The sequence below is a fragment of the Megalobrama amblycephala genome, linkage group LG24 (genome assembly GCF_018812025.1).
Source record: "Megalobrama amblycephala isolate DHTTF-2021 linkage group LG24, ASM1881202v1, whole genome shotgun sequence".
Lineage (NCBI taxonomy): Eukaryota > Metazoa > Chordata > Actinopteri > Cypriniformes > Xenocyprididae > Megalobrama > Megalobrama amblycephala.
This window is the reverse complement of record NC_063067.1, coordinates 8,935,579-8,949,962: the sequence shown is the minus strand read 5'-3', so window position 1 is coordinate 8,949,962 and position 14,384 is coordinate 8,935,579. Positions and strand designations below refer to the sequence as shown.

Sequence of the window (14,384 nt, the reverse complement as noted above, 5' to 3'; positions counted from 1 at the left end):
ATTGAGTATGACCACGTCAGGCTAAAAGATACTAGTACCACTGTTGACTTGTGTCTAATGCCAGGATTAGACTGTTAATCCTCTGAAGAAAGTAAGCATTCTTCAAACTGGAGTTAGTGATAGAGGATTATTAATGCTTTAATTGGACTAGTCAACATAGTAAAGACTAACTCCTAATTCCTTTTCGTTGCACAAAAAAGTTTGATTGCAAAACTAGGTTAAATTTGAAGAAAAAATAAAGATAAAAGCTACGGTGCTCCTCACGTCTTGCCAGCATCGTTTTCCTAACCTCTTCTTTTTCATGTTTTCTCTTCATTTTCAAAACATTAAAAGGAAGAAAGAATATTGATTTTTAAGTTTTTTTCATGTTGTTAAATAAAGCCCTGAGTTATTTAAAGACATTTTTATGGATACTTTCTCCTTTAGTGTTTGTACTTTGTTTTACTGGCAGGAGTAGAACAGATCTCTCCTCATATGTTCCAGTTATTAATGATGTTGAGCAGACAGGAAGTGGGTATATTTTGGGCGAACAGAAAATAGACCTTGCTGAAGTTCCTTTAGAAGATTCTCAGCAAGAACTCTGACAGCTCTGCTTGTGTTTTCTGACAACTTCTGACACCTAGTTCATCACTTTTCTGTGAAAAATATACACAGACGGATATCTACATTACATTTGCTCCAGTATCATGAGTCCCACAGATACTCAGACTTAGATGCTAAACAGATATTTGTAATAATTTTCAAATATCTGCTGTCATTTATTATTCACCCTCATGTCGATCCACACCCATAAGACCTTTGTTCATCTTCAGAACACAAATTAAGATATTTTTGATGAAATCCGAGAGGTATATGACTCATCCATAGACAGCAATTTACCCACCACTTTTCAAGGTCCAGAAAAGTACTAAAGACATAATTAAAAAAGTCGACGTGACTGCAGTGGTTCAACCTTAATTTTATGAAGTGACAAGAATACTTTTTGTGTGCAAAAAAAAACTTTATTCAACAATATCTTCTCTTCTTTGTGATTCTCATACGCTGTTTACGTTGCAGCGCTTCCAGGTTCTATGTCATTATTGGCCGGCTCCAGCGTCAACATCACATGCATGCGTCGTGCTGCTCACGTAGACAGCGTCGGACAATAAATCGTTTAGTCAAATGATTCGTTCAAAACAGCTGATTCATTTAGGGACAAAGCAGAAGTGAGTGAGTCATCAAGTCATTCATTAAACTGATTAGTTCAAAAACGCAGACTCATTCAGTAATGAAACTGAAACTGTGTTGCTTGGAGATGCACAATGGCTGTACTGTTTTTGTTGGCAAAATAGAGAAAAACAGACAATATTGTTACCTAAAAGCCTATTAACTTTATTATTAATAAAATTGTTATTAAATTGTTTTTTGATTTCTATCAATCCGCATTGAGCCGCATTTGCAGACGTGCTGATATTCAGGAAAACAGCACTTTTGCTCATGTGATATTACTTGTATATAAAAACAAGAACTTGTATCTTGGTTTTTGGAAGCATTTTTAATAATTTTGGTGGCATTTTGCCCCGAGCCCATGTTAATTTCTGACCCTGGTGTGTGTGCACTTTGTGATGGCGGGGCTCTTTTTTGAGCGCAAGCAGAGGCCCGTTTCAAGTGAAAGGGGTGAAACATAGCAAAGGCCACTACTGGTAAAAGCAAATTCAAAGCATTTGATTGTTGAAGTGAAGAAATGCATAACTGTGAATTATTATAATTATTTCTAATCTTCATTTTTATTCTGTTTTCTTCCATCTTCTGCTCTGGGACTGTCTTCATCCTGATTTAGACACTGTTACAGGTGAGTGTTTTACTCTTAAGTCCTACAAATATGGCTTATAAAAGTCTGTTTTAATGTGACTTTCAAGATGGGAGCACTCTGAAATTTCCAGATGGATTTTAGTGGGGGAAAAGTATAATTTTGCACATAATTCTAACCCAAATCCTGTGTTGTGTAACTGATGATATAATTAGAGTTCAGTGAGACCGATTGATATGCCCTACAAACGAATCTGGCTTATGTAACGGCTGATGGCTGTCCCATCATCCCCCGCTCAGCACTGCAATTATTCAATAGCTGTTTGTCCCTCTATGTATTGAATTTTTCAGATTCTTGTTGTGGTTGATGAGAAGATCAGATGTATTTCTTTGTATATTGTTTAAGAGATGCTTTCTGGGGTTGCTTTGGATGCGATTGATCTTCAGCGTTCATTCAGGAAACACTCACACTCCATCATAGCAATTACCCACAAACCATGGTGACAGTATTGGGCTTACGGCATCAGTGAGGAACATATGGCCTCAGAGACACTTTAAGGAGAAACTTGCCCATAATTCCATAATGTTGTGCTTTTTAAACCACAGATGCCTGTTCTGTTTCTGAGTAATTGTCCAAGCTCATATCTTCTTGTCTGTCACAAACCATCTGGTAGTTCTTACGAAACTGTTTGTTTGAAATGCATTATGAAGTGTCTCTCTCTCTCATTACGAAACTATCTGTGAACATCAGTTAAACCCATTAATGACCCACAGGAACCACAGAAATTAATAGAATCAGATCTACAAACAGGAGGATGTGATTTGAAAACATCTTTTCCATTAGCCTAGGCAACCATTTTTGGTCAAATGCAGTTTTCAGTGCATTGTTGAACACATTTGTTTTATTTGTAGCAACAACCAAGTCAAAAGAGTCCTCCCTAAAGTCTTTTTTCTGGATTAAATGTTTGCTGGGCTGTTCTGAGTGGTTGATAAGTTGTTGTCCTGGGTGGTTGCTAGTTGGTTGTTTACTGTTCAAGTCAAAAGAGCCCACCCTAAAGTCTATTTCTGGGTTATTGGTAAGTGTTTGCTAGGGTGTTTTTAGTGGTTGCTAGGTGGTTGCTAGGGCGTTCTTAGTGGTTGCTTACTGGTCCAAGTCAAAAGACCCCGCCCCAAAGTCTCTTTCTACATTAAGTGGTTGCTAGGCTGTTCTGAGTGGTTACTAAGGGGTTGCTAAGGTGTTCTGAGTGGTTGCTAGGTGGTTGTTTACTGTTCAAGTCAATAGAGCCCACCCTAAAGTCTCTTTCTGGGTTATTGTTAAGTGGTTGCTTGGGTGTTATTAGTGGTTGCTAGGTGGTTGCTTACTGGTCCAAGTCAAAAGACCCCACCCCAAAGTCTCTTTCTACATTAAGTGGTTGCTAGGCTGTTCTGAGTGGTTACTAAGGGGTTGCTAAGGTGTTCTGAGTGGTTGTTAGTTGGTTGTTTACTGCTCAAGTCAATAGAGCCAACCCTAAAATCTCTTTCTGGGTTATTGTTAAGTGGTTGCTTGTGTGTTATTAGTGGTTGCTAGGTGGTTGCTTACTGGTCCAAGTTAAAAGACCCCACCCCAAAGTCTCTTTTTGGATTAAGTGGTTGCTAGGGTGTTCTGAGTGGTTGCTCAGTGGTTGCTTACTGTTCAAGTCAAAAGAGGCCCACCCTAAATTCTCAATCTGGATTATTGTCAAGTGGTTGCTAGGGTGCTCTGTGTGGTTGCTAAGGGGTTGCTAAGGTGTTCTGAGTGGTTGCTTACTGTTCAAGTCAAAAGAGCCAACACTAAATTTTGTTTCTGGATTTAGTGGTTGCTAGGGTGTTCTGAGTGGTTGCTTACTGTTCAAGTCAAAAGATTCCACCCTAAAGTTTCTCTCGTGATTATTATCAAGTGGTTGCAAGGGTGTTCTTAGTGGTTGCTAGGTGGTTGCTAGGGTGTTCTTATTGGTTGCTTACTGGTCCAATCAAATGACCACACCCCAAAGTCTCTTTCTGGATGCTAGGGTGTTCTGAGTAGTTGGTAGGTGGTTGTTTACTGTTTAAGTCAAAAGAGCCCACCCTAAATTCTCTTTCTGGGTTATTGTCAAGTGGTTGCTAGGGTGTTCTTAGTTGTTGCTAGGGTGTTCTTAGTGGTTGCTTACTGGTCCAAGTCAAAAGACCCCACCCCAAAAGTCTCTTTATAGATGCTAGGGTGTTCTGAGTTGTTGCTAAGGGGTTGCTAGGATGTTCTGGGTGGTTGCTAAAGGGTTGCTAATGTGTTCTGGGTGGTTGCTAAGGGGTTGCTAAGGTGTTCTGGGTGGCTACTGGTCCAATTCAAAAGAGCCCACCTTAAATTCTCTGTTAATATACAATGTCAAATAAGCAGAAGCAACATTTATATATTGAATTTTATGACTGAATCCAGTTGGTAGCACCCACAGTGAAGCATATTTCTGGCATAATTAACAAATTATTAATGGTGTTAAGAGCATTTTGACACATGCACTGACTCATTAAAAAATCTAGTCTGTGTTGTTTCAGAATTAAAGATATTTGCATATCAGTTACAGCTTGTTGCAGTCTCAAAATACAACCTGCAAAAAAGATAGTGCCACCTAGCATGTGATGTGAAGATGATATTTCACAGATTAATCATATTGTGTTTCTGTAATGACAGTAGACGGAGATGGTCTTTTTTATGCTATCGAATAAAGCATGACATTCTTGAAGTCTTCATTGATGCCCAGCAAGTAAAACTGGTGTTCTTATGGCTTCACAGCACTTCGCTACAAATAAGACGCCCTAAATTTGAGGTTTAATATTTCATCCAGTGTTTCTATCCCACTGGAATACTTTAAAATTTGATAGACTTTGTAGTTCAAACAGACGATGGCTTTTATAAGCTCACACGTCATCGCCAGTTCCTAAAATAGCGGCGATAGTCTTCTGCAGTCTTACAATGTTTTGTGAGATGCTGCACAGAAGATTCTTCAACCACAGCTGACAGGTATTGAAATATTCTGATATTTAATGACGTTTGTTTTAAGATGAGCATTCAAATATTGGTTTATTGCTCTTTTAAAGGATAATGAGAAACATTTTCTCCTTTGAAGTACAATGTTGTGATGGGGGAATGACGGGTTATGGACTAAACATCAGTTTGAAAGGAAAGAAAGAAAGAAAAAAAATAATATATGTATATATATATAAATATAGCTATAGCTATTTGCATGTACATTATGTGTTTGTAATTTGTTATAATAATTTTTAATATTCTTAAAGAAAGTTCATGATAAGCGTGATGTGTTGGTGGCTGTGGTCCGGCGTCGGGTGCTCAGCTCGTGGGACGGCAGCTGTATGTTAATGAGCTTTAGCTAGGCAGCGAGCAGCAGTGGGCAGGTGGAATCGCACATGATTGACCCTGCTGAAGCTGTACGGCTGACTATGAGAGCTGCCAGGCTGCGTGACTCACACACGGTGCATTGACTGCACACTTGATTTGTGCTGCACACTCGTTTAGCTGCACACTCGCTGAGCCGCTTCTAGAGGATCCAATGATTTTAAAATACATCAAACATTTAAGGATGAAGATCTTCGGAAGGTTGGACTTAACTTTGGTGAGTTGATGCATTAAAGCTGTTGGCTATTCTCTTTCATGTTTACATTTTGTAGCTGAATCGAAAGTGTAGAAGGAATATAGTTTCGTTGTCTGCCTTTTCAGGATTTGAACTCAAATTTCTTTTGAATGTTCATACAATATAAAGGCATGCATGTATCTGATAGTTTTGCAGTTAAGCTTCACTAAAAAATATAGCCCATGTAGTCTGTTGTTTTATTTTTAAAGTATAATATATATATATATATATATATATATATATATATATATATATATATATATATATATATATATATATATATATAGAGAGAGAGAGAGAGATATATAGATATATATAGATATAGATATATAGATATAGTATTTATTATACATTATATAATATAACACTATTATATTATGCAAAATAACACAATATATGTATACTTTGTGTAATATTATATGGCTGATTTACTCTATATCAATGCACAAAACTGTAAAAAACAAAACAAAAAAAAAAACATATATATATGTATTTATATATACACACACATACATTTCTATATAAATATACAGTATATAGTATATTCTTTTTGTTATATTATTATTATATTATATAATATAAAACACAATATATGTATACTTTGTGTAATATTATAAAGATGATTTTCTCTATATTAATGCACAAAACTGTGCATATATATATATATATATATATATATATATATATACATATATTTATAGTATATCTTTTTTGTTATATAGTGTATAATAAATACAATTATATTATACAAGATAATACACAATACATGTATATTTTATAATATATTTAATATAATATAATATTTATATAATACAACAACTCTATGTAAATGAATATATATATATATATATATATATATATATATATATATATATACATACATACATACATACATACACACACACACACACACACACACACACACACACACACACACACACACACACACACACACACACACACACACACACACACACACACATTTTTATTTGTATGAATTTTATTAGATTAAGAGAAAAGAGGATATATATAGACATAAATAAAGAATATATAAAATATATATATATATATATTATTTTTTATTTATGTCTATAAATATTCTTTATTTCTCTTAATCTTTCCACGTTAATAGATTTAAAGGTATGGGAGCATTACTGCATTTTATCCGTGTGTGTTTAAGTGTGTGGGAATATGGCAGAGCCGGAGAGCGAGTGAAAGGGAGGGTGTTTCTGCACCATTCAGAACTTGAGCGAAGCATTTAGTCTGTGGCTGTAAGGAGACACTACTGAATGGATGTGAATGTTTGAACAGTCACCCTGCTGTGGATTTGGGTAAAATGAGTGACTATAAATAAGCTGTATTGTCACAACCAGTTCAAGAAGAAGAAAAGACTAGATCTTTACATTTTCTGAAGGAAATGTGCAAGCTCCACACCACGATACTAAAGTGATGTGACAGTTTGCTAAGTGGTTATTATATCGAGTATTCTGGGTGGTTGTTTACTTTTATTTCTTACATGATTACATTAAACAACAGTGTCTCACGTATTTAATCAAGGAACATCGAATGATGTTACGCAATCTTGTTTAAGATGCAAGAGCACACTGTTTCTGTTCAAAGAGCTCTTTCAGCAGAACGTCCATTCTCTGTCAGACCTGCTGCTGAATTGTTGAAGCAGCTTTATCTTCAGGTCTTCAGAGGGTTCAAGAGAGGCCAGAACACTTTGAAAGTTTTCACAGTGCCTCAGACAGATAGGAAGATGAAGGCTGACACTTTTTCAAGGACTTTTGGGTTGTGAAATTATCTAGTTATGAAGACATGATGAATGACCCTGTTTATCTCTAGTTGTGCACCCTAATCAGTGTGTTGTCAGTGCATTTTACAACACACACAGAAAGAGGTTTGGTGTAGGATTTATTTTGAAACAGTGTTTACTCAGAAATTGCTAGTAAATTTTAACAAATAGTTACAAAGGAACGACAAGTAATGCAATGAATTAAACATGCAAACAATGCAAACAAATTCTGAAGTAGAAAGACTGAAATAAAATCATTTTTACAGTGCAGTTTGGATTGTTTTGCTCAAAAGTTGGACATGCTTCTTTCGGGTATCAACTTAGTACTGAATGTTTCTCCTAAAATTCCTTGGAAATAGACATTAGTGAGTCAATTGTTGACATATAAAAAGAGTATAGGGCTGTGAAATGAATGTGAATAAAGTTTGGAATAATTCTAATTTTTAAATGTTTTTGAAAGTCTATAATGCTCACCGTGGCTGCATTTGTTTTAATAAAAAATAGAGTAAAAACAGCAATATTGTGAAATATTATTACAATTTAAAATAACTGCTTTCTGTTTGAATATATTTTAAGATGTAATTTATTTCTTTGATTAAAGCTGAATTTTCAGCATCATTACTCCAGTCTTCAGTGTCACATGATCCTTCAGAAATCATTCTAATATGATGATTTACTGCTCAATTATTAATAATAGTTCTTTATTATTAGCATTTTTCAAAACAGTTTTTGCTGCTTAATATTTTTTTGGAAACTGATACATGTTTTAGTTTTTTTTTTTTTTTTTTGATAAATAGAAAGTTTAAATATCATTCCTTTGTAATATTATAAGTGTCTTTACTGTCACTTTTTATCACTTTAATGTGACCTTGCTGAATAAAATTAATTAATCTCTTAAAAAAATAGTAATAAATGTACTTACCTCAAAATTTTGAATGGTAGTGCATCACAATTTTCACAAATAACTGTTTTCAACATTGATAATGATAATAAATGCTTCTTGAGCAGCAAATCAGCATATTAGAATGATTTCTGAAGGATCATGTGACACTAAAAACTGGAGTAATGATGCTGAAAATTCAGCTTTGACAAAATATATTCAAACAGAAAACAATTATTTTAAATAGTAATAATATTTCACAATTTTACAATTTTTACTGTATTTTTAATCAAATAAATTCAGCCTTGGTAGACATAAGAGACTTAATTATTCCCAACTTTTGGTCGGTAGTGTATATCATTTAATATCAGAAGAATTTGATTTGAGTTCATATTGAGATCTTTGCAGACTTTGTATCTTGGCGCACAGTTTGAGACAGTCTCTTCTGAATCTCTGGAGGTGACATTAGGGGCTGTTTTTCCCAGAAGAAAATCTAAGAAGCAGAAGATCTCTCAATATATGAACTTTCTCATTCAACACTGTACTTATATTAAAGTCTTTCCTGTGGAATCACTTCCGCCTGATGCTTTCCATGTCTCCTTGAGCTTATAATAGTATACCATTAAGCACACGTGATGGCTAAAGTGTTAGCTCGGCTGACAGCATATCATTCCTCCACTCAGAGATAATCAATATAAATGACCTGAACTGAGGAGGTTGTTGCTGCAAGGACCTCCCATGATGATTCACCTCTCAGATTCAGCAGAGAGTTGAGAGCATTGAGTGTGCTGCTGAAACAGGAAGAGGGCCATTATTGTGAGCGGTGAGTGTGAATATGTTCGGTGGTAATCAGTTGGACATGCTCAGATGCTTACGCAACAACTTGCGTCATCGTCAAAATGCTCTGGTGGGACATCTGAGAGCGCAGGATGAGACACTCCTGGTGTGAAAGTGTTTTGCATGAATTTGTGCATCTGCTCTACTTACAAACTCTTGTTTAATAATGAAGCATAAGCAGTACCACAGACTGAATGTAATGTATTTTGTTGCATTGTTTTAACTATTTTAGTTAATGTAAATGGCCTTGACTTGATGCTTGTTCTAAAGCTCCACTGTTGTTTTGTCATTCAGGACTTTGCATATGACGACCCAAAGTTGGAGTTCAACGTGGATGCGCCCAACGGATTGGTGATGGAGGGCTATCTGTTCAAGAGGGCCAGTAATGCCTTCAAAACATGGAACAGGTAGGTCTAACCTGGTTAACGGTAAAAGGAATAGAGGGTATGCATTGACGTCACTTTCCTGCCAGAACACGGACTCAGTGGCAAAAGAGCCTTTAAAAGGGGAAACTGTGAAAACGTGCGTAAAACAAACGATTAAACTAAAGGTTGGACTCGATAGTGTTCTTGTTATAACTTACCAAAGATCCAATAATCCATGGATATTGACATGCAGCTGGGAATTGTGTTTCCTGACATTTATATGTGCCTGATTTGGACGCAGGGGAAATGCATAAAGCAAATTTGCCTGTGAACGCTTTATAGAAATACAATATAGGTAGGTCTAAATCCGAGTGATCACTTATATCAATGTTATATATCATCCAGTCCTAAAACTTTTTGTCAGTGTTTAATTAAAAACACCTAATTATGCAGAATATAAGATGGTAAATATTTAAAGGTCCCGTTTTTCGTGGTTTTTTTGAAGCTTTGATTGTGTTTATAGTGTGCAATATAAAATGTGTTCATGTTTCGCGTGTAAAAAAACACAGTATTTTTCACATAATTTACTTATCTGTATACCGCTGTTTCCACTGTCATAAAAACGGGCTGATGACTTCCTTGTTCTATGAAGTCCCTCCTTCAGAAATACGTAACGAGTTCTGATTGTGCCAGCGGTTCCTGTGTTGTGATTCGACAGCAGCTTAGCGCTCCTTGCCCGGAAAGGTCACGCCTCTTACCATAACGTGGAGATGCACGCGCTCAGTGTTATTGTAAACATGTCTTTAATTTTACCCTATCAATTTGAGCCGGAATCAGACCCGGTGATTGGACTGCGGGATGAAAATAACAGCGTTTCGACGACATGGCGACAAACACACTCTACAAACGCAACTCTTGTGTATTCCTGTGGGCGGAGGTTAGTCAAAAAACTGTTTTAGTGACGACATTAAAGAAGGAAGTAGAGGGATGTAGTCCAAACTGGCCGTTCGATGTAGGCGACTTCTGTTAAATAAAATATCTCGCTTGGCATTGAACTTTGAGCTTTAAAATTTTACAGATTTTATTTATACTCTAACAACAACATTACACACTAACTAAAGTTTGAAACATGGGATCACGAAGAACGGGACCTTTAATTGATGAGTTGTCAATACAATATATAGCAATAGTATATATAGTGTATGATTTTTACCCCAAAAATTCAACATATGGACTAAATGATAACTGCAAATCCAAGTTTCTCTGCCTGGAGTCTAGTTTTTTCTGTGAATTGCAGCGATCCGTTTGCTTCTCTTTTCTTTATCTTTCGGCAGTCTGTAAAAATATACCTCAGATTTCTTGTCAAATCTATTTGTAGAGACAATCGCAAAGCTCTTTCCCATTTTGAACGTGTTTTTTCATCGCATTCAAGCTGAAAACCAATGCTGCCACTCAGTTGGCGTAACCGCAGTCATAACGGCCGACGGTGACATCACGTGCATACCCTCTATAAGAAGATATTCAGGATTTGGAAATGTAATTTAGGGTACATTTATACAACAACGATGTACTAAAAACTGAAATGGAAACATTTTTCCTTTGTCAATGTCAAAACGGTCCCTGTTCACATGGGAATTCTGCTGCCAGGCCAGTAGATGGCGATGTCACTTTGTAAAGAAACACTACACGCATGTAGACTGAACACGTAATACACATGCGCATGACGTCACAGTTTTCACAAATTTGTGTTTTTGTAGTTTACACAGAGACGATAACGGTCTCGTTTTCAAAAACTTGCACTTTGTGTTTTCAGGCCCCCACGGTGTGTAAATGAACAGCCAAAACACATATAAAGTTTTCTGTTTTTGGTTGAAAATGGTGTCATGTCAACTGATAATTATTTTAGTGTTATATTATAAACAAGGATTGCATTTAATGGTGTTATTAAAATATTTTGTTTATTTATGAAATAAATATTTTAATATCAATAATCCTAACCCTAAATGATAGTTTATAAAGATTCACTTTAAAGGGTTAGTTCACACAAAAATGAAAATTCTGTCATTAGGTACGCACTCTCATGTCATACTACACCCTTAAGACCTTCGGAACACAAATTAAGATATTTTTGATGAAATTCGACAGTTTCTGAACTACACATTGGCATCAACAACATTGCACCTTTCAAGGTCCAGAAAGGTAGTAAAGACATTGTTAAAATAGTCAACGTGACTACAGTGGTTCAACCTTAAAGGGTTAGTTCACTCAAAAATGAAAATTATGTCATTAATGACTCACCCTCATGTCGTTCCAAACCCGTAAGACCTCCGTTCATCTTCAGAACACAGTTTAAGATATTTTAGATTTAGTTTGAGAGCTTTCTGTCCCTTCATTGAACATGTATGTACGGTATACTGTCCATGTCCAGAAAGGTAATAAAAACATCATCAAAGTAGTCCATGTGACATCAGAGTGTTAGTTAGAATTTTTTGAAGCATCGAAAATACAATTTGGTCCAAAAATAACAAAAACTACGACTTTATTCAGCATTGTATTCTCTTCTGGGTCTGTTGTCAATCCGGGTTCACGACTCCGCAGTGACGCTGCTGACGTAAGACGCTGCTGACGTGTTATCTGGTGCGCCCGAGCTTCGTTTACAGTCTGAGGGAGACGCACGCTGTATTCAAGCTATTCTACATTGTTTGTATTTTGGTATTGCTATATTTTTTAAAATGGTGCGGAAGTGTGCATGTCGCGGATGTCCTAATCGCCAAAAACATCCACGGTGATGTAAAAGTGCATTACCAACGCCGACAGATGAAAGGATTCAATGGAATCAATTCAATGGAAAGGATTCCGGAAGAGAATACAATGCTGAATAAAGTCATAGTTTTTGTTATTTTTGGACCAAAATGTATTTTAGATGCTACAAAAACTTCTAACTAACCCACTGATGTCACATGGACTACTTTGATGATGTTTTTATTACCTTTCTGGACATGGACAGTCTACCGTACATACATTTTCAATGGAGGGACAGAAAGCTCTCGGACTAAATCTAAAATATCTTAAACTGTGTTCTGAAGATGAACGGAGGTCTCACGGGTTTGGAACGACATGAGGGTGAGTCATTAATGACATAATTTTCGTTTTCAGGTGAACTAACCCTTTAATGTTAACGCAAAAACAAGAAAAAAACAATGAATTTATTCAACAAATTCGTCTCTCCCCTGTCATTCTCATACTCTATTTACATTGCAGCGCTTCCATGTCAGAACGCTGACTCGTTATTGGCTGGCTCCTGCGTTAGCATCACACGCATGTGTCGTGCTGCTCACGTGTGCAATACTGAGCCGGCATTCTGACGTAAACACGGAAGCCTGCAGTGCGTTCACTAGTTCAACTGTGTATGACAACAGTTCAAGTTGTTAAATAAAGTCATTATTTTTGTTTTGTTTTTGCACACGAAAAGTATTCTCGTCACTTCATAACATTAAAATTGAACCACATGTCTTTAGTACCTTTCTGGACTTCAAAAGTGCAATGTCGTTGCTGCCAAGGTGTGGTTCAGAAACTGTCGGATTTCATAAAAAATATCTTAATTTGTGTTCTGAAGATGAACAAAGGTCTTACGGGTGTGGAACGACATGAGGGTGAGTAATAAATGACTGAATTTTCATTTTTGGGTGAACTAACCCTTTAAGTGAGTTACATGATAGTAAAGGTTATCTAAAAGTAAAAAAGCATGCACAATCAGCTAATGAATGTATAAAAATTCCTTGTGTGTGTATTTTCTTTTTTTCAGGCGATGGTTCTCCATCCAAAACGGCCAGTTGGTTTATCAGAAGAAACTAAAGGTAAGTTCAATTCAGCATTCAGTAACTGGACACAGAAGTCACAGCAGTTTAGACAGGGAATCTGTCATTGATTTTAACTCTATACAGTACATTGAGAGAACGTGTCTATGGATCAGCAGAATTCTTCAGCAGATATCAGCTCAGAATCAATGATGGTGAATCTTCACCTCACCGGTCACTGAGCTGTTAGATACAGTAGTTCTAGTTTAGCCAGGCAGCATATCTCCAAAGCACTCAGTCTTTTTGAAGATAACAAACTCATTCCCCGCCAAATCAATGCAAGCACACAGTGCTGCCTACTCTTCATCTGTTCAGAGAACATCTATTTATTCCTGTGGAAGTGCTTACTCAGGGTGCTTGCTTAAATTACTGCGACGCAGTGCTGTTTAATGCATTTCAGAGGGAAATAGGTTTATTTAGAGTGAATTTTCAGGCTTCTTGTCCTCTACAGGATTCACTGACGGTTGTTGTGGAGGACTTGAGACTGTGTTCTGTCAAACCTTGCGAGGACATCGAGAGGAGGTTCTGTTTTGAAGTCGTGTCTCCCACCAAGTGAGTCCTTAAGCAGACTTTAGATTTTGCTTCTTTTAGAGCTGCATAACTAGTAGTAATTGTTTTCTATGGATGTGTATTGTAGGAGCTGTATGTTACAGGCTGAGTCAGAGAAACTTCGGCAGGCCTGGATCCAGGCGGTCCAAGCCAGCATCGCCTCAGCGTACAGAGAGAGTCCAGACAATTTTTATATTGAGGTTTGTACGGTCTACATGTTAAAGGGTTAGTTCACCCGAAAATGACATTTCTGTCATTTATTACTCACCCTCATGTCGTTCCACATTTCCTTCATTCAACTTTAGAACACAAATTAAGATATTTTTGATGAAATCCGAGAGGTTTCTTAACCAACACATAGGTAGCAACATTGCATCTTTTGAGGTTCAAAAAGATTGAAAAACATGGTTAAATTTAACAACGTGACTACAGTGGTTCAACCTGAATATTATGAAGCGACAGGAATACTTTTTGTGCGCAAAAACTAAACAAAAAAACAACTTTATTAAACAATTTGAACCGTTGTCATACGCAGTAAAAGTAACTCAGTTTAGCGCTTCCTTGTTTACGTCCGAACGCCGACTCATTATTGGCCAAAGCTGAACATGTGAACACCACGACACATGCATGTGATGCCGACGCAAGAGCCAGCCAGTAATGAGTCGGCATTCGGAC

General features: G+C 36.5%; 1 protein-coding gene across 3 annotated transcripts in view; it reads left to right on the top strand.

The window, feature by feature from the left end:
* acap3a (ArfGAP with coiled-coil, ankyrin repeat and PH domains 3a) overlaps nucleotides 1-14,384 on the top strand; it is a 90,407-nt gene that overhangs the window by 59,517 nt on the left and 16,506 nt on the right. For all 3 annotated transcript variants that reach the window (XM_048177995.1, XM_048177994.1, XM_048177996.1), the window contains exons 10-14: nucleotides 1,820-1,831; nucleotides 9,233-9,345; nucleotides 13,109-13,160; nucleotides 13,612-13,712; nucleotides 13,798-13,909. In XM_048177995.1, the coding sequence (XP_048033952.1) occupies nucleotides 1,820-1,831; nucleotides 9,233-9,345; nucleotides 13,109-13,160; nucleotides 13,612-13,712; nucleotides 13,798-13,909 (390 nt within the window). The remainder of the gene's footprint in view (nucleotides 1-1,819; nucleotides 1,832-9,232; nucleotides 9,346-13,108; nucleotides 13,161-13,611; nucleotides 13,713-13,797; nucleotides 13,910-14,384) is intronic.